At 27.3% G+C, this 20,292-nt stretch overlaps 2 protein-coding genes across 5 annotated transcripts in view; one reads left to right on the top strand and one right to left on the bottom strand.

The window, feature by feature from the left end:
• Nucleotides 1–17: 17 nt before the first annotated feature.
• On the bottom strand, nucleotides 18–8,188 carry LOC127290443 (kynurenine 3-monooxygenase). 2 transcript variants are annotated; one of them, XM_051318999.1, is made up of 11 exons: nucleotides 8,079–8,188; nucleotides 4,006–4,075; nucleotides 2,443–2,633; nucleotides 2,165–2,213; nucleotides 1,666–1,753; nucleotides 1,423–1,594; nucleotides 1,085–1,336; nucleotides 876–998; nucleotides 507–647; nucleotides 250–411; nucleotides 18–177 (listed from the first exon to the last, which is right to left on the bottom strand). In XM_051318999.1, exons 1-11 carry the CDS (start codon nucleotides 8,127–8,129, stop codon nucleotides 106–108), a joined length of 1,371 nt encoding a protein of 456 aa, XP_051174956.1. In that variant the 5' UTR covers nucleotides 8,130–8,188; the 3' UTR covers nucleotides 18–105. The 2 variants fall into 2 exon arrangements, with proteins under 2 accessions (XP_051174956.1, XP_051174957.1); XM_051319000.1 differs by having other exon boundaries at nucleotides 876–965.
• Nucleotides 8,189–15,680: 7,492 nt separating this feature from the next.
• Nucleotides 15,681–20,292, top strand: part of LOC127290468 (uncharacterized) — a 53,698-nt gene continuing 49,086 nt past the window's right edge. For 2 of the 3 annotated variants that reach the window (XM_051319042.1, XM_051319041.1), the window contains exon 1: nucleotides 15,681–16,151. In XM_051319042.1, the coding sequence (XP_051174999.1) occupies nucleotides 15,776–16,151 (376 nt within the window). In that variant the 5' untranslated portion in view covers nucleotides 15,681–15,775. The remainder of the gene's footprint in view (nucleotides 16,152–20,292) is intronic. The other variant, XM_051319043.1, reaches the window with a different exon arrangement.

Genomic DNA, 20,292 nt, shown 5'->3' with positions numbered 1-20,292 from the left:
TATATATATATATATATATATATATATATATATATATATATATATAATATGTTTGGAATTCTTTGTTGATAGCACTTATCTTTAATATAGATTAGTAAAAAAAAATTAATGAATCATTAGTCCAAGAAAAATGGCCAACAGCATCATACCAGCGGACCAAATTGTTCTTCGTATTATCTGAATTATTTATAATTATTTTAAAAACTATTTTCAAATTAATTTTTAAATATTATTTTGCATTTTATCTACCTTATCTTGCCATGCTCTGTTCTTCATACACATTCTAAATCCCATTCGTGAAAAATGAACCGTATCGTATAGTGGCATCCACTTGTTGGGAAAAAATCTATACAACATTGTGTCTAAACTTTTTCTCAACATAAATGATTTTCTCGCAACTAAATCTCTCATCTGAAAAAATTTTTATTTCATCAAGATTAGATTTTTTGCTGCCTTAGATAATTTTTAATGTCACTTATGAATTTGTAAATAATTGTTTAAATTACCTCTAGATAATTATACATTGCCAAATCGCAAATAGCGTGAGCGTCATCACATCGGATATCTGAAAATTTTGGTAAAACTTTCGAGAGATCCGAATTGTATCTTTGCATCAGCTCATCCAGTAGGAGGACATCTTCAAATCCCTAATTAAATAGAAAAAAAATTCAGTAGTAAATTAATTCTTAGAGTTACAAAAAGTTTAATGATGATGATAAAGAAAATAATTAAGACGCTTAACCTGGGGAAATAAATCTAAATACCATTTTGGATTTGTAGTCTTCTATCAGTTCCAACACTAACAAGTAAAAAATTTTTTTTCTTCTTCTAATTTTGTTATTTGTAAAAGAAAATTTCGAGAAAAAAAAACTTACAGCGTTCATTCCTTGTGCATAAAATGGAACCATCGCATGGGCAGCATCTCCAATGATAAGAGCAGTGTTTCCAACATGATAAGGTTTACACTGTAACGTGTGTGTGCTTTTACTGAAGAAAGTCTTTTTATTTTTTTAATGTTCTAATTTAAAAATTTTTCAAACTATAATTTTTTATCTAATAATAATAATAATAAGTAAATATCAACCTTTATTGATATCAGAGTTTTTGGCTCTGTCTCAAAGAAATCATCAACCAGCTTTTTTTCTCCTATTAATGGCAAAACATCGGGAAATTGTTCTCGATAAAATTTCAATAATCGTTCAGGTGTATTGAGACTGTCCAAAGTTTTAAATGGTGCAAATAAATTACCAGTAAAACTTTTGTCACTATTGGGTAAAGCAATCATCATGAATTCACCTCGTGGCCAAACATGCAAATGATTACTGCTCATTACAAACTAAAGGGTCATAATTTTGGGTCAATTATTATTTTTTCAAATGGTAAATAAATCAAAAAATTCTTAATTAATTTATGGTGACTTACTTTATTTTCATCAGCAGGTGGTACAAAAAGTTCCACATATCCATGATCAATGTACGTTTGTCCACAATCATAACGAGGTCGTTTTGACATTATTTTTCGTACTGTTGAGAATGCACCGTCTGCACCAATAATAAGATCAGCTTCTGTTTCTAATATTTCCTGTGTATTTGTACTGGAAATTTGAAATTATTTTTTTATAATTTATTTCGTAAAAAGAAAATCGTTTTTTTTATTCAATCTTACTTTAAAAATTTCATTTTTCCATTTTCTAAATCGGCCTCAATAAGCTTCTCATTGAAATTTAATTGCACATTTGGAGATTTTTCTGCGGCTAAAAAAATTATATTTCATAAAATTTAATTTTTTTTTTTTTTGGAAAAAAATATAATTTGATAATTAAAAAAAAAAAGAAATGATTTATCGCTCCCATTGCTGTATAAAGAGAATACAATAACTTAAATGTCGTTGAGGGAATTCTATCATGTACGTGTTTAAAGTCAATGCTACTAAGGTAATACGATATGGGAGAATTCTTGCGGCTTCGCATGCAACTTTGTAATTGTATACTGATGCAAATTTTTACACATACATATATTTAAAAAAAAAAAAACGTGTGATATTTATTGACAAAAGAATATACTAATATAATTGAAAGACGGTGACACTCTAATGTTATTTAAAAACTCATAAAATAAAGAAACCACAATTATTAAAAATAAATTTAAACGAGATTTTTACTCACCATCTAATAAAATTTTGTTCAAGTACATTCTATTCACAGAGTAAATACACTGAAAATAATTTATCATTTAAAAACCACTTGTTACATAATTATTATTATTATTGCGAAAATTAAAAAAACGTTTCTAATGACACTAAATTATTTCAAAATTCTAATTATATTTTTTAATTTATTTGTAATTTAATTATAATTTACCACGTATAATTAATTTTATATAATTTTTCGTATGGAATTATTTTTGTAAAAACTAAAAAAATGCAAAAAAAAAAAAAACTTACGTTCTTATGAACGCGATCATATATCATCTCACTGAGTGTTCCACTTTTCATGTGTATCATTCTACCTCGCATGGGCATAGCATGATGATTGATAATCAAATCTTCTAGACCAACTTCTCTTAGAGCTGCTCTTCCACGATGAGAAAGACTAAGATCTATGCTTTGACCCCTTAAGTCTGCTACACGTATATCTGAAATATATTAAAACCTTATAAGTGCATATATGAGAGATTCTTTTTCAATCGCCCCAGCCCAAAAAGTCAATGTTCTGGGATTGGCTTCATACTTTGGTAAATTGTTGTCCTATATGATAGTAATAAATCCCTAAAATATAAACTCATTAAAAAAATATTTGTAGAAAGTAGAGGGGGTTGAAGTTTTGACGTTAAGGGTAACATTGTCATTTTCAAATCCGTTTAACTATGACAAAAGTTAATGGATTTTAATTTATCTATAATGAATTTTATTGCATTTTTCACGTACTTTTCAAAAATGTATACAAAATTAAAAAAAAAATTTTTAACCCCTTTTTTTTAAAAATCAACCCTTATTTTTCGATTTTCACCCCTTCGGGTATTTTTTTTTTTATTTATTTTCATTGGAAAGCTGAGGTTTTTTCCGATGAGCTATGTAAATATGAAAATGGGACAACAATAATTTTGTGTGAAACAGAATATTAAAGTAGGTGGTGCCGATAAGGGGTGTACCTGGAGATCATCTTTGAGGATTTAGATAGGCACCGCCTTATTTAATATTATGTTTCTCACAAAATTATTGTTGTCCCATTTTCATATTTACATAGCTCATGGGAAAAAACCTCAGCTTTTCAATGAAAATAAAAAAAAAACAAAAAAAAATTCCCGAAGGGGTGAAAATCGAAAAATAAGGGTTGATTTTGAAAAAAAAGGGATCAAAAAATTTTTTTTTTAAATTTTGTATACATTTTTGAAAAGTACGTGAAAAATGCAATAAAATTCATTATAGATAAATTAAAATCCATTAACTTTTGTCATAGTTAAACGGATTTGAAAATGACTATGTTACCCTTAACGTCAAAACTTCAACCCCCTCTACTTTCTACAAATATTTTTTTAATTAGTTTATATTTTAGGGATTTATTACTATCATATAGGACAACAATTTACCAAAGTATGAAGCCAATCCCAGAACATTGACTTTTTGGGCTGGGGCGATTGAAAAAGAATCTCTCATATATACATTACACTATACGCTCAAAAATATTTCATTTTTTCTATTTACTTTTATTTCAATATTATTTTTTTCTATTTTATTCAAAATTATGTTTTTACAATTTTATAATAATTATTAAAAATTAAAATAAAATATATATTTTTTTGAACATTGAAAATAACAGTACATAATATTTTTATTCAGAGTTAAATTTTTTTTTAATTTTATTTAATAAATTTTAATATAAAGCAGTATATATATATATATATATATATATATATATATATATATATATATATATATATATATATATATATATATATATATTAATCCGTAAGTTATTTTGTTATCATTATTATCATGTGTGTTTACCTGGTCTATATTCGTATATTCGAATTTTGTGATCTCTTTTTGCAAATAAACAAGCAATTAATGCTCCTACCTGTGAATAATAAAAATAATTAATTTTGATTTATAAATATAATTTTAAAACCTTTTCATATTATCAGAGAAAAATCATCTGGAGCAGATTATTGATTTTTTTTTAAATATTAAATTATATTAATGAGGAAAGCCCGTTTAATATTTAAAATTAATAAAAACAGTTAATAATTCTTTCTAATAATAATACTAATACTAATAATAATAATAATAATAATAATATTCTAATAATAATTCAATATATGTCGAATTCAACACCTAGTCACATGTTTAAGGAGGTTCCATCCCTTCACTGAACTAGTCAAAGCAATAACCATTTTTGTCTGATTTGACTTGCTCGGTATTTTGAAACGTCTGGCAACACTGCAACTCACGTTATGTACGTTGTCAACAACTGTTGTTTTGTATTGTCGCGCATAACCTCAAAACTTTGACAAGCGCACGCGCACGGTGGAAACCGTGAAGACGCGAAATGCCGTGTTGCCAGATGTTTCAAGTTATCTTTTCTGTATCACAAAAAGTGGAAAAAAAATTTATAAATGAACTATTTTGAACTCTCACAGGAACCTATTGTCCTTTTTTAAATACAATACCGGTTCATTGCATATCTGTCTTCAACTATACAAACTTTGATCAACATCTGTTTGTTTAATATTTCATAGTATGAAATTATATGTGACAAAGTAATGAATTCCTATAAGAATCAATGTTAAACAGTGAAAAAATAAATCGATCAGAACTTTTTTCTCCGGAACCTACAGGTCTCAAAAATTTAACTACAGAATTTTAGAAGCTTTATTTAGTAGTGTATCAAGTTTTACCAAAAACTGCTTGTTTATTCGATAATAGGTGGTACCTCCTTAATTGAAGAATGAAAATAATAACATAAAAATGATGTTCTATTCAAATCAACAATTTTTTTTGCTAAAATTTCGAGATTGGTACTGATTATCTCATTAGAATTTATTTCTCATCATAAGGTAACCAGTCAAAAGAAAAGCAGAGCACTTCTATTAGACTATAGGGTAGAGAAATCGGGTTAGAATTGGAGATGATAGATGAAGAAATTAAGGAGATCTAGCAAAGTTCTGTGAGAGTTAATATGAACCCAGAGATGAGGTAGAGGCAAGGTCTATCAGTAAAGGAGACTTATAATTAGAGAATAAATTAACGGACGGAAAACACACTTAAGTTCCACGATCTGAATTGGTGGAATTTAATCCAGGTTAAAGAAGTCCGTACAGACATTAGGAAGAATACGAAAGACGCTGTCTGGAAGCAAGAGCCTGTCAAAAAATGGAAGAAATAAGGCAGATTAAGTTCCCTTTAGTTCTCTTTCAATTTAATTCCTTCGAATAAGAAAGAATGGTAATAACAAGATACACCAAAGCAATATCTACTTTTCAGCGAAACCACTACACGACATAGAGAAACAACAGTGAGTGTGTTCGGGAGAGGCACTGACAGCTACTGGCAGTAAAAATTACCCAATCTGGATATAGATTCTGTTAAATCAGCTCAATAAAAGCATCACTTGCATAGTGACTGTCAGTGATTGCCGAACACGATAATGATTTGGCAAGTATCCATACTACCGATGCTCCAGAGGGAATTAAGCATCAGTAAATTGCCGCTATAAGTTCTTAAGACCAAATCAGTATTAAGAAGACTGAGTGCTCCTCCGGGAGGTGACGATTAGCATTGTCTCCCTTCGCCTAAACAAAATTCTAGGATCTTGAATGGATGATGGTAGGCAATGTACTCAGCGGGCACCTTGTGGATGATCCGCCTCCGAACTAAGGCAATGATACAACGAATCATAATCCAAATTACAGGACGTACAGATAAAATTTTTCTTAAGACAATATAACAAAATTATCAGCAATAATTCGACATACATATTATACTCATTTAGTAATCTTATCTGAGCCATAGTTCTTTTAATTGATAGAGATGATCTGTTTTTTTTTAAATAAAGTTGTACAATTGGTTGGAGAGCAATAGAGGGATAAATGCATTTATTAACAGATGATTTAAACCTACAAAGCTTAAAGCGTGACGTTAGTACCGTAGAAGTAAGATTGATTCAATGAGATTGTTCTCAAGAGTGGTCATTTTTACCTGTCCTAGGTGACCGGACCCATTTGAAGTATGTGACCAAAAGATATGCAGATTTTTTTAATCTCGCGTATAAACAAACAAAATATTTCAGGAGTTCAGCGCTCTGATCAGTTTCAGAATGAGCTATTTATAACTAACAAAAGTAGTTAAAAGCTCATTCTGCTACTGATCAGAGCGCTGAACTCCTGAAATATTTTGTTTAATTATTGAATCTCTATATTCGGAAATGTGCAATTTCTCTATAATTCCTAAGGCTTTTGGCACATTGATTTTTTCAGGGTGGCTTTAGGAAAAATTTTTAGAAGATCCTGAAGAAAATTAAAGAAAACAATTAATGAAAGTATGAAAGAATTGAGATTTGGATTTAGATCCCACATTTTGGAACATTGGATAATTTGCATTAAATTATAGAAAGAAGGGTCAGCAACAAGAAAATTAAGTAAGAAGTCCGCAAAATACTATAAAGTCTTGTGAGGTCCAGAAGAACGTCAATAAAAACGAAAGAAAATTAATAACAAAAAAAAAATCTATTCCAATTTTTAATTCCCTCTATAAATTAATCGAACATTAATCGAGAAAAAATATAAATTAAATTTAATAATAATCATTATTACAATAATAATTAATATATGTATACATTCTGTTGTTTACGTATAAAATAAATATTTTTAATATTATATTTACTATTATTAAATTTATTATTACAATATATTAATGATGGTAATAATAATATCGATAATAATTATTATAATATTTCTACATCAAAAATATTTTCATAATTCTCATCTCTAAACACGTGAATAAACATGCCATCATTATTTAATAAAATCAGCTAAATTTTGAGGTATAGTTCATTTATTTAAAATTAATTACATATACAGATGCACGTTAGTAAATTAATTATAAACTCCTGTTATGAAATTGTTATCAGTAGATATTTGCTTTTAAAGTGAACGTAGTTTACAATTGCGTGTATTTATTCATTTTAACCACTTTATCATTATTATACAAAATTATTATTATATTCTCTTTCCAAAAACAACTAAATATTACATTTTTAAAAATATCACAAAATTAACTGAAATTTCATTACCCTTTATTAACAATAATATTATTAATATAATAATAATAATAATAATAATAAACTGTAAATTGTATGCAAAAATTTTTTTCAATTAACAATAGCTAATTTTTTTCAGAGTAAAAAATTTGTTAATTATTCTTTTAGTAATAATGAAATTTTTAATTCTGGAAATTAATTAATTATTCTAATTTTTGCAAAATTTGGTCCTGTAAATAGTTTATAACTTTTTACATCTCTTATACAAATATAACAGTTTAATCTATATTATAATTATAAAATAGATCTAAACTGACGTTTATTTTAAATGTATTTCAATTATTTACATTTCAATTAGAAAATGGGTTTTTGTTATAGGATATGATCAAAAATTCAATTTTAATAAATCTTAATTAAAAGAATTTAATATAATTTTTAACTGACAATCCAATTTTTCATAATCATAAGAGAATTAAAAGAAGATAAATTAAAATATTGTAAATTAAATTAATTTATTTAATACTTTTTAATATGTAATTTAATACAATTTAGAAAAATATAATTTTAACTATAGAAATTTTAATATAAATTTTTTACATAATAATGTTAAATTTAATTTTTCTTAATTAACAGCATTAAATAATTAATAAAATTAATTAATGTTTATTTAGTTAATTTAATACGTTAGAATGTAGTAAATTTAATTTTAAAGGATCAATAAATACAAATTTGTTTTCTTTTAAATTAGTTTTTGCAAAACATGATTTTTCTCTAATATAAATAAATTTTTTTTTTTTATAAAAAATAAGAATTTTTTACAAACCAAACCACCACCAACAACCGCGATATCAAGACGCTTCGATTTGTCCTCCATGGCGTTCGAGCTTGAACTGAAGCCGGTGAACGAGGTTTGTGACTAGATTTACTTACCCTCATACATTTTGTTCCTGATTCACCTTCCACTATATAGAATTTGCATAGATTATAAATAATATATCAGTAAATAGTTGTGAACCTCAAAATTACATAATTGTTTTTTTTCTTCAAAATTTACATATTCTTCTCTTTAAAAATAAGGGAATCAATTCTATAGATAGAAGAATATATTTTTTTATTTTTTAAACAAAATTTCATCATCAAAAAATTGAAAAAAAAATTTTTTTTTCCATTAAAATTAATTTATATTTAGTTTTTTTTTTAACAAATAAATGTATTTAAAAATAAAACTTATTTCTATTTTTTATGAGAATAAATATATATTTTAAAATTAATCTCCAATAAATTTTTATCTTCATTCACAATAATCAATTTTTATTTTAAGAATGTCTGTCAATTTATTAATCAATAATTGTATAAAATTATTTTAAAATTGCTGAGATATAGAAATGTAATTTTTTTTTTTTTTTTTTTTAATAAATTGTCCATTAAGAGTACAGTTTTAATTTTACAAATTATCGTTTTCATAGAAAAAGAAATAAAAATATTTATTCAGACAGAATAAATGCGCATATGAATAAAATATTATCAAAATTCATAAAACGTTTAAAATATGACCATTGATCTCATATTGCTCAGTTATTATCAATTTTTGCGAAAGGTAAAAATAGTTATCAGATTTATAAAATTAGTTACGTCAAAAGATATAAAAGATAGGTAAAGCAAAAGAACTTTTTCTAATTATGAATTATTTTATTTAAAAAACTATATAGAATTGTTAATGTCAAAAATAAAAATATACAAACGATATTAAAATATATATTTTCATATGTTATGTTAATTACAATATTGCATATTCATGAAAAGTAAAGTATAAAATAAAATATATTTCGTTAGAAATTTTTGAGTTTTTTTTTATATTAAAATTAAACATTTTTTTTCAATGATAATTATATTTTTTTTAAATACTGCAATAGAAGTGTTAAATGGAAAATATGATTAAACGAAATTATATGATAAAACAAAAATTCTTATCAATGACAAAATTTAACAATTTGTTTTTCAGTTTTAAATCATTATGTATATTTTTATATTTACAGATAAAAATTTCCTGTTAATAATACACTATTCGCTAGTGGAATATTTTTAACAGTAAAAATATTTTTAAAAAAACAAATATAAAATTGATAAAAATATAATAATTTTCATAACTTTCCAATGGCTATTAAAATTTTTTTGTCAATAAAACAAAGCAATAAAATGATTTTAACTTATTTTTAATATTAGATTTGCATCGACTTATTTTCATAGCAACATTAGAAGATGTATATATATTATAAAATGCAGATGTAAATATAAAATATTTAGTAACTTCATTTTGTGTTACTATTATAAAGTAAAGCTATACTTATTTATTTAAATAAAAATTGATTAAACAACAGTGGAAAAATAATATAAAAATTTTAGTAGTCTATAATGTGCTAAGGGAACGCGTAATGAATCATAAATTTATTATCGATTGTGATATTAAAAGCTTTCAGCTTTCTGATTTAAAATCAACCGAAAAAATAATAATTAATTATTTATTTATAATTCCAAGCTTATATTTCGGAGTAATATTATTTTTCATACGCATGAAAAATCACGAAACTGTTAAATTATTATCTCACTCTTTCAAATCAGAACATTGAGTTTGCTATAAATTTTTTATAAAAATTAAAAAAGAATGTTCTTTTCGGGAATTTTTTTTTTTTTTTTGAAAGAGGATAAAATTATTCAAATGAAATACAAGAATGACATTATGTTGTACATATATTTAGCTGTCTCTCTCATAATTTTTTTTACGAATTTTATTAAATATATTCCAATTTAGCAGCTATTTATACTGAAGCTGCGCCGTCTGAGTTTATAATTGCTGTGCAGTGTGGAGTCCAAAAAATTTGATCCGATGCAGAAAATAAAGATTCTTCACATTTCTATTATTAATTGAATTAACTAACAAAGATCCACTAAATAAATAAAAATTAACCATCAAAATTACAATCAAAACATCAGTATCAAAATATCCTAAATTAAGATACTTCTGTTTTAGTGGTTTAAATCCTCCTCTAGAAAGTTGGTATGTGTAGAAAGATAAAGATCCTTGTTATGCAACGTGAGATTGATGTTCGTAAAAGGTATACAAATGGACTAGCTGGTTACTACTCCACTGAATGGGTCGTAAAATGTATTGTATGTGAACCGACGAATTGCACGAAAAACTAACTCACCAAAACTGAATGTTGATATAAACCCTTTTTCGTATGCAATATGTTTTGAAAAATTTTTGAATTGTGAATCCATCCTTTACAATGAAATAGCTCTTATCTTGGAAAATTTTGAAAAAAATCTTCCAATTCCATAATATTATTGCGATACTTATTGATAAGAATTTTCAATCTTTCCAAATTGTCCAGTACACATATGATAAATAAATAATTTTTTAATAATCCGCATGTATTTCCTCCAAATTTCAAATGGCCTAACACTTAATTAATCTGAATTCGATTGGCCTAAAAGTCATACCATTATTACTTGGCCTAATCTGTATATGAAATAATTTTTATTTGCCCTATACTACACTGAAAAAGGTTTGGCGTAACAGTTAAGACACTCATAGATGAGCGGCGCCACTATATAATAGTTCAAGTCCTAAATGTCCGCCAATCTTGGGTGACTCGTTCACCTGTAGGCAAAAAGTCGCATCATGCAAAGTCGATTTGTTCGCTCAAAAAGGCGAAAGATTCACCTAACAGTGAAAGTGAACGACAGTTCTATGCTGAGAGTAACTCTGTCCACCAACGTGTTTTTTCAGTGTACTTTCAATCTAACCACAATTTGGACTATTCGTCATTTGTCCTAATTATCATTTGGTCAAATCTTAATGGTACTTAATTCTTATTTGACATAATATTTATCAGACCTAATTCTCACTTGGCCTAAAATTTCTGTAACCTAATAATTTTTTTGCCTCATCTTTATCTGAAATAATTATTGATTGACCTAAAAATTATTTGCCATAATTATTATTTGAAATAATTTTCATCTAGCCTTATTATCATTTGAAAAAATACAACCCAATTTTTGAGAAATTCTTTTTCTTCTTTTGTGAAATTACTGTATAAAAGGAACCACATATGCCAAGAGAGTTCTGTTCAGATTTTGATACCAGTAGCTCATTATTTTCGTACAAATTTTATAAAGTACTGCTACTGTGCCCAATTTTATATTTAATTGGACTTAGAAGAATTTTTGTATCAACGTGATAGAAGAAGTTTCTCGATTAAGAAAAATCATCCAAGTACTCAACTCTTTTATAATATTTGGAAAATACCTTTTCTTCTTTTTCCGGAAGAACTATATTTTTTGGGGTGTCCGTCACGGTTAATTGAACTCCGGACCTGTGTTCATCACCAAGGCTCGACAACTTTCCTGTTAGCTCGTAAAAGACATCTGGTATCAGCTGTTCCTGCCCATTTTTTGTATACCATTTGAAGACCAAGTAGATTCAATAATCATCAAATAAGTTTTATCAATATTTACTCTAAGAATATTTGTTATTGCCCAGTTTCATACTGACTTTACATCTTCATTCATTAAGACAAGATTCTCCTTTAAATCATCTAAACTAGAATGAATATAAATTTGTAAATCATCTACAAAGTACATATGTTTAGAGTATTTTAGAACATTCCTCAAATCATCCGTAAAAAGATTAAATAACAAAGGACATCCCTGAGGGACTCCCATTCCAATGCATTCCTAATCAGAGAATTCTCCACTTTTTCCCACAAAAGCCTGTCTTCTTCACACTGTAAAACGAAAGATATTAATTTAATACCTACTTTAGGTACTAAATTGTCATTTGGTTCTATTTTGATACCTAAAATCGGTACATTCTTAGTACTTTCTTTTTACATTGCCAGACAGGTATGAAGCAAATCATTTTAATATCGAATTTGACAAACCAAAAGATTTTCGTTTCAAAAGTAATAAAATATGAGGTACCATCTCAAAGGTCTTACTAAAATCGAAAAAAAATTATTGTTACCATTCTTTGATCAATTGCCCTACAAATATCATCAGTTGCACCAACCAAAAGAGTCTGCGTACTTTAACCTTTTATGTAATCTGACTGAAAAGGATTCAGAATATCCTTGGACTCAATAAATTCAGTCAACTGATAATTGACAATTTTTTCAAGAGCCTTTGACATAGAACACACCGGTCTGTGATCCCCAGGCTACTGTGGAATTTTTATCTTAGGCACAGGTTTAATAATAACCCTATTTCACTCTTCTGGAAAAACAGATGTCTGAAGGGGCAAATTGAAAAGATGAAGCATATGAGGAAACAAACGCCGGCATCGCCTTCATAACTGCACTTATAGAAAGACCATCAATTCCTTGTGCTTCGGTTTTAATACTTTTCAAAGCTTTTAACAACATAGAAGGATATAAGTCCTTAAAATAGAAAAAATTATCATCAAAATCATGATCCTCAAATAAATTCCAAAAAAAGGAATGTGTGAGATTAAAGCATCAATTTTTCACAAACAGATAAGAAGTACACTGTAAAAAGTAAAAAAATATTTTTCTTCTCATTTCGGAAATATTTCCTAACAATAAGTGATAAAAATAAACAATATTTCAGTGGAACAGCATTTTCCCATATTTCCGAAACATTTCCTAATAGTGCAGATCGAAATTCCGACATTCTCGTAAATTATTCTGAAAGCTGGTGTATAACTTCCAAGTTTTTGTGAATTTTTTGTGAAATTTTTTGTGAAAAATGAATTTCTCTCATTTTTTTTGGAAATATTTCTTACTATATTGAGGGTTAAAAATCCATCATGTTCGGAAATTTTTCCGAAACTTGATAAATAACTTCCAGTCTGTTGTGGAAAATGAATTTCTCCTCTTTTTTTCGAAAATATTTCATAATCCAAAAGGATATAAAGATCCACATTTATCGGACATTTTTCCAAAAGATGATGAATACCTTCCAATCTTTTGTGGAAATTGAATTTCTCCTATTTTTTCGGAAATATCTCCTACTACTGAGGGTTAAAAATCCATCATGTTTGGAACTTTTACCAAAAGTTGGTGAATACCTTCCAATTTTTTATGGAAAATGAATTTCTCCTATTTTTTCGGAAATATCCTACTACTAAGGGTTAAAAATCCAGTATGTTAGGAAAATTTTTCCGAAACTTCATGTATACCTGCCAATCTTTTGTCGAAATTGAAATTCTTCCATTTTTTCGGAAATATTTCCAACTACTGACGTGTTCGGAAATTTTTCCAAAAGTTGGTGAATAACTTCCAGTCTGTTGTGGTATTTATACCACTTTTAGTGGTATAAGCTATTTTTTCCCCCTTTTTTCGGAACTATTTCCTCTCAATTATTCGGAAAAACTTCTTTTTCACTTACTTTAGAAAAAGTTCCTACTACTCTTTCGGCAAAAGTTCCAATATTTTTTACAGTGTAATCATTATTTTCTTACATGGTGAGTTAGTAATAAAAACTACATGTAAAGTCACATCTCTCCTCAAGCGCCGTAAAGTTATACAAAAATGGATCCAACTTTGGACAACGAAAACTTGTAGGATTGGGATTATATTTTCCAAATTTTCAAACCGTCAAATTGCCCCAGCTCCTTTATTCAAATAAAACGAATTTTTGTAATTATCCCAAAGAAAAATCTTGAAAAAACCGATTTTTTACGTTTGGATGCAAAAAATGTGAACAAATATCTATTATTTGCAGACTTTTCTAGTTTATAAACGCTGTACAAGGTTCTACTTACCTGTCAGTAATAAAAAAGAAAAAACAATTAAGAAGAAATATTTTTTTACTGTATTATGAATTTGGAGTGAAAAATTAGTATTAGCATGAAAATAGAGAACATGATAGAAAACTTTGTTTACAATTATGAAAAATCAATTATTTAAAAATGTTTTTTTTTTAATTTAATATCTTTTGACAAACATTTAATTTTACAAATTCAACAAAAGTTCATTTTTTCACACAAACATAAAGCCATTTTTACAAATTTTGTAATTGTGCATCAATGTCTCACAAAATTAACGAGGACAATTCTACCACTGCCTTATAAAGTTGTGTCGCGAATCTTTTATCTCCAATGTTGTTTATTTTGTATGGTTCCCAAATTTCCATGAAATGGTGATGAATCGCTTCTCCTGCCTGTTCAGACCAATAGCCTAAGCCATTGCCGTTTTCTATCGTTTCTAAACTCTCTTCTATATGTTCTTTAAGGACTTCTATATGTTCTCTATTTTCATGCTAATACTAATTTTTCACTCCAAATTCATAATATAGTAAACAAATATTTCTTCTTAATTGTTTTTTCTTTTTTATTACTGACAGGTAAGTAGAACCTTGTACAGCGTTTATAAACTAGAAAAGTTTGCAAATAATAGATATTTGCTAACATTTTTTGTGTCCAAACGTAAAAAATCGGTTTTTTCAAGATTTTTCTTTGGGATAATTACAAAAATTCGTTTTATTTGAATAAAGGAGCTGGGGCAATTTTACGGTTTGAAAATTTGGAAAATATAAGCCCAATTCTACAAGTTTTCGTTGTCCAAAGTTGGATCCATTTTTGTATAACTTTACGGTGCTTAAGGAGGGGTGTGAAGTAGAAATTAAATATTGCATTGTTTCTCGTCTAATTCTTACCCCCTAAAAATTTGATTGACCTTTACGGTCGTTAACATTGCTATTAGAAAAAAATATACATAAAAAACCTAAGGAACTAAAACCACATAATTTAAAAATAATTAGCATAAATTTATGAAAACACTATATCCTATATTGCAAAATTAAGGCATTAATCGGCTTCACTCTCCTCCATCAATTTTAAATTTAGCAAAAGTATAAAATTCTCGCCTCTCTTTGGCTTCACACATTAATAAACATTTTAATGGGACGTGTTACGTAATATGACGTCAGTATTACCTCACACACATGACGATGCATGACGTAGACTATATAGATGAGGGCTAAAATAATTCAAAATCATGTGACGTAATATTGGTAATACACCATTAGCATTATCATCAGAACATTATTTTCTCTACTTTTCCAAAAATCTTGTTTAATCATGCTAATTAATGTATAATATTATTTCCCCTCGAAATTTTTTTGTGAAAAGTGCCAATTTTCACGACAACATCTCGTGAAGGTTGAACTTGAAACGAATCGACGACGTTTGGTTTAAGTTTGAGACGTCCGTGGAAATGTTCTACCATCCACAGAATGTTTATTGCATGTGTGTGTGTGTGTGTATGTGTGCTCTGAAATATTTAGCCTATCATTATAAATAAAGCGCGGGTTTTTGGATGCGTATCGGTGGTGCAGGGAAAGAGAGAGAGAGAGGCATTGCCACCCGAAAATCGTGATTTCGTCGACTATACGCCTTTTGTGTGATGACCAAGAAGAACACACCAAGACGGTGTCCGAAAAGCAAAGGTGTCAAAAATAGATCAGCGGCTGTTGCCGCGTTAAGTAGTCAGTGCGGCGATGTCGACGACGAACGACGGTTCGACGGCACAGTGCGGGTGCCGGTGCTGTGGCAAAAGACAACATCATCCTTTACCAAGGATAACGACATTGCTGTTTATTGCGTTTTTGGTGTTAACACCAGTGGGTTGGTTAGGTAACGCGGGTGGTATAAGCGATGCGGCATTATCATCATCGACCACAAGGGGTGGAGTGAAACAGGATCAGCATGAGTCGTCGTCGTCCCGAGGAGGAAGCCATACAAGAAGTGGTGGTGGTGGTGGTGATTATGCACGAGCATCAAGTCAAAGGGAAGCTGATCCAGTCATCGAGGAAGTAACTGCAAAACAACTCGAACGACTACTCAATGAGAAGGATTTTGTCGCCGTTTATTGGTGTAAGTGTATCTATTGATAAGTGCAACATTCAAATTTTTCCCAAGTGTAAAACAACAACGAGACAAAAAGGATAAAAAAAAGGTTCCTTTACTATAATTCCTTAATAGAAACAAATTTACATTAAAATTATCATCAAAACTTGACGGAAAATGGTCAAATTATTGTTAGGCTGGAAAAACCGTTTGGGGTCTGAATGACCGAGTCTAGGGTTTACGGCACAATTCCATTTTCTCGCAATTATATTGAAATTATTACTAAAACGTGACGGAAAATGTTCGAATTAATTGTTAAAATGGAAAAAACCGTTAGGAGTCTGAATGACCGAGTCTAGGGTTCATGGTACAATTCCGTTTTATCGCAATTTCATCGATTAGAAAATTCAATAAGAGATCTGGAGAATGAAAAATGTTGTTATTATATTTCAAAAAAAGGATAATTTCGTGTTTTTCCTCTTCACGCGATATCTTTCGCCGGCCCTGTGTCGCGGTATCCGATTCCGTTCTCTCCGTTCTTTCGTTTCGTCGGTGGGTGTTTTTCAGTGGCATTCTCTGCATATTACGAAATTACCTTTGGGATATATTTATGTGAAGCTGTGGGGAAAAAAAAGCTTCTTTTTTTAGTGTTCCCCCCTTTCTTTTTAAATCACTCACGAATTTTTGAATTTGGAAATATTTTTGAACGACAAAAAAAAATATTTAATTCTTGACTCAAAAGTATTTTGAAAGTTCTCTTTTTTCGTTTCTCATTTTATTAATAATCTTAAACTATTTTAATCATGGAATTTAATAAATAATCTTCCAAAAAAATTTGTATCAATATTGAGAACAGAAAAGCTATTACAGAGTAAAATTAAATTCATTTAATTTTGCTTTTTGATTGAAATAAAATTTAAAATTCAATCAATATTAAATTTCGTAATTCAATAATAAATTGAAATCCCTAAAGATAACAGATCAAAGAAGAATATCATTTTGGTAATTCTAAAAATATTAATTATATTTTGGAGCAGAAAATATTGTAAAAAAGAATAAAATTAAAGATTTTTTTTTTTTTTTTTTGAATCATTCGAAAAGAAATTTATAAAAACAGTAATAAATTTCAATCTCAAATGTATTAAGGAAACTCCTACACGAATTATTATCGATACTTTTCTAAATTTGAAACTTCACAGAGAGTATATACAAAATTCTAAGTAAATACTGTCGTAACATTAATGTAGGTTGATGACCTATAATAAATCAAATATTATTCTCTGCGAAATTATACGCGCAAAAAGTATTTTTACTCAATTTTGAAAAAATAAATTTTTTTTTTTTTAATTTTGAAAAATTATTTCTATTTAACAATCCAAATTCTTTTGGTTAAAATTTTTTTTTTTCAATGATTATATTTGATGTGAACTTTTTTTTTTAATAATATTATTAGGGTACTCGAGCACTTCGACCCTTCATATAAAAAGGTTCCTAGTTGAAAAAGCTAATCATAGATTTTGGCGAAACGACAAATGTTCGAATCAACCTTGTATCTTACAATGTAGTTTATTATCCACTTAGTGCTTAAACTTTTTTTTTTATTACGAGACAATAACATTCGATTTAGATTTAAAGAAGAATTAGTGTCGAAATATTTTGGTTATATTTTAAATTATTGATTTTTGCAATTTGATTAGAGAAGAAAATTCGAATTATATATATATATATATATATATATATATATATATATATATATATATATATCAGAGCCTTCCTTTAAGTCTTTTAATATTTCAGAGCCAGAATATCATCAACTGGCATAGCAACTTCAAGTTCATATCCGTACAAAGCCTCGCGTTTGTAGCACTATGTCAGATCTGTTTATATTCTGAGGTCAGGATTAAGTGTTTCATGCATATACATATATTATGTATCTTTTGAACCACATATATGAAAATTCATTTTTTTTGGGGGGTGACAATTAATTTTTTTTCAAAATTTTTTTTTCAGTTTTCATCGTCAATTATTTTTTGAGAACTAGTAATTTTATTGGTATATCCTTTTTTTAAAATTAGCAAATATTTTTCTTTTTAAAATATAGATATAAAAATTAAATTTTTGAATATATATATATATATATATTTTTTTTTAACCATTTAATAAGGGATTCGATGATTTTTGTTTCTTTTAAAGTTTCATGTTCTTAGCGTAAATCACGACACGGTTTCTCTAGTGGCCTCTGCTTTTAGAAAGACGTACGTTTATTTTAGCCCGCCTATCGCCACCTCGATTTACTTTACTCTATAGTCGACTGACAGGCACCAACTCTCGAAATTTTGTTTTTCTTTTACTTTTTTTTCTTTTTAAGTTTCCTCACCTGTCTCATTGACATTTTCTTTTCTCAATCCATCTATTTCACTTTTCTTCTGCAGTGTGAACTGAACTGAACAGTGTGAACTGAATTTTGCAGATTCGTAGTAGGTGAATAAAAAATTCCCCTCGATTTTAACAATTTTCGAGTGATTTTTTTCTTTTTAAGTTCCGCCATATTGGATCCGCTATTTTGAATTTTGAAAATATCACATCAATGCTGTAAAAAGGGAAGGAAAATGAATTTTACACTAGTATTGTTCAAAAATTGTGAGAAAATAAAAATTGAAATTATTTTACAAAAAAAAAAGTTATTGTAACTCAGGTCGATTATGTAATTTCATTTTTACTTTCACTTACACTTTCACTTCCATTTGTACCTACTGATTCAAATTTTCTCTCTCACTTTCATTTTCACTTCTACTTCCACTTAATTTTTAACTATAATTTTTTATTTTAATTTCCATTTTACTAATTCTAAGTTCTACTCCTAATTTCATTTCCACTTTCACTTTTACTGATTTTAAATTTCACTTTCATTTTGCTTCCTCGTGGAGGAAGCTTTGTAGTCTTTTCGTTTATAAAATTTTTAAACATGGTAAAAACAAATTTTCCTCTATATAGAAACATGTTATATGAGATCCTGAACACGATATCTTTAATAGGTTTTAATAGATTTGGATAAAATTTAGTAGGCTTATTTATCACATTAGTGTCTCAAAAATGACGAGAGGATTTTTAAAAATACCAAAAAAGAAAATTTTATCGTCTTTTTTTCAAAAAAATTTTTTTAATTGAAAAATTTTTTAAATAAAAATATTTAAGATAATATATAATATAATCGTCTTCCTTACATCAAGACCAATCGATTGGTATATATAAAGTATAGATTTAATTGAAATTTAAAGAATTAATGAAAGTTATAGTTTATATTATATTTAAGTTTATATTTTTTTAAATATTTTTAATTTATTTTTTGGTATTATTTTGTATATAATAAAATATTACAATAAAAATATAATAAATAATTAATAATAAATAAAACAATAATAAAAAATAAATAAAAAATATAATAAAATATAATAAAACCTAATAATAAATAAAATAAAAAAAACCAAAAATATAAAATTCAAAAATTAATTATAAAAAAAAAATTAAAAATATTTAAAAAAATATGAAAAATTAATTTAATTAGTTAAAAATTATGGTATATTGAAAAAATAACGGCAATTAATACTAGAAATTAAAATGATAAATAAAGTAAGTATATAATAAGATATATAAATATTATTATTAAATTAACAAATGTTTAATACATTTAAAAAATTTTATTCATCTTTTCAATAAGTATTTTCATATTTTAAATAAATTTCATAAAATATAACAATAATAACATTGATTAATTAACAAATAAAATAGAAAACACAAAATTTCTATTTTAAAGCATTTTGAAAAAGCCCGCCGTTTTTCAACTGTTTTTCAACTCATAAAAATAGTCGAGGGTTAAGAGCAAGATTTTTTTATTCTCTGATAGTTGGTCGAGTAGGTTCTCGGTTAGGGTCTTTGGTTAGTGTCTGTCGAACCCGGGTTCAATTCCCAGTCCCCTCAAATTTGTTTCGAAAATTTTCTCGTTAAGTTTCCAAATGAAAATAAACAGGACATAATTAATAATAATAAACGTCACAAGGATTTTCAAATTTAGAAAACAAATAAATTTTTTTAATTTAAAATGTATTTTTTAAAAATTCCAGCAATCTTGCAGCAACCTTTCCAGAAGCTTGTTGAAATTCTCCTTCAA

The sequence above is a fragment of the Leptopilina boulardi genome, unplaced genomic scaffold, assembly GCF_019393585.1.
Source record: "Leptopilina boulardi isolate dan_hultmark-lab unplaced genomic scaffold, ZJU_Lbou_2.1 LbouV2_69, whole genome shotgun sequence".
NCBI lineage: Eukaryota > Metazoa > Arthropoda > Insecta > Hymenoptera > Figitidae > Leptopilina > Leptopilina boulardi.
This window is presented reverse-complemented; position numbering and strand designations above follow the sequence as displayed.

Excerpts from the sequence above, each read along its gene's own strand:
- LOC127290443 (XM_051318999.1), bottom strand. The coding sequence starts at position 8,129 with ATGGAGGACAAATCGAAGCGTCTTGATATCGCGGTTGTTGGTGGTGGT. Across the intron at positions 1,595-1,665 it reads GGAAAAATGAAATTTTTAAA|TACAAATACACAGGAAATAT; the intron begins GTAAGATTGAAT and ends TCAAATTTCCAG. Across the intron at positions 1,337-1,422 it reads CACCTGCTGATGAAAATAAA|TTTGTAATGAGCAGTAATCA; the intron begins GTAAGTCACCAT and ends ATGACCCTTTAG.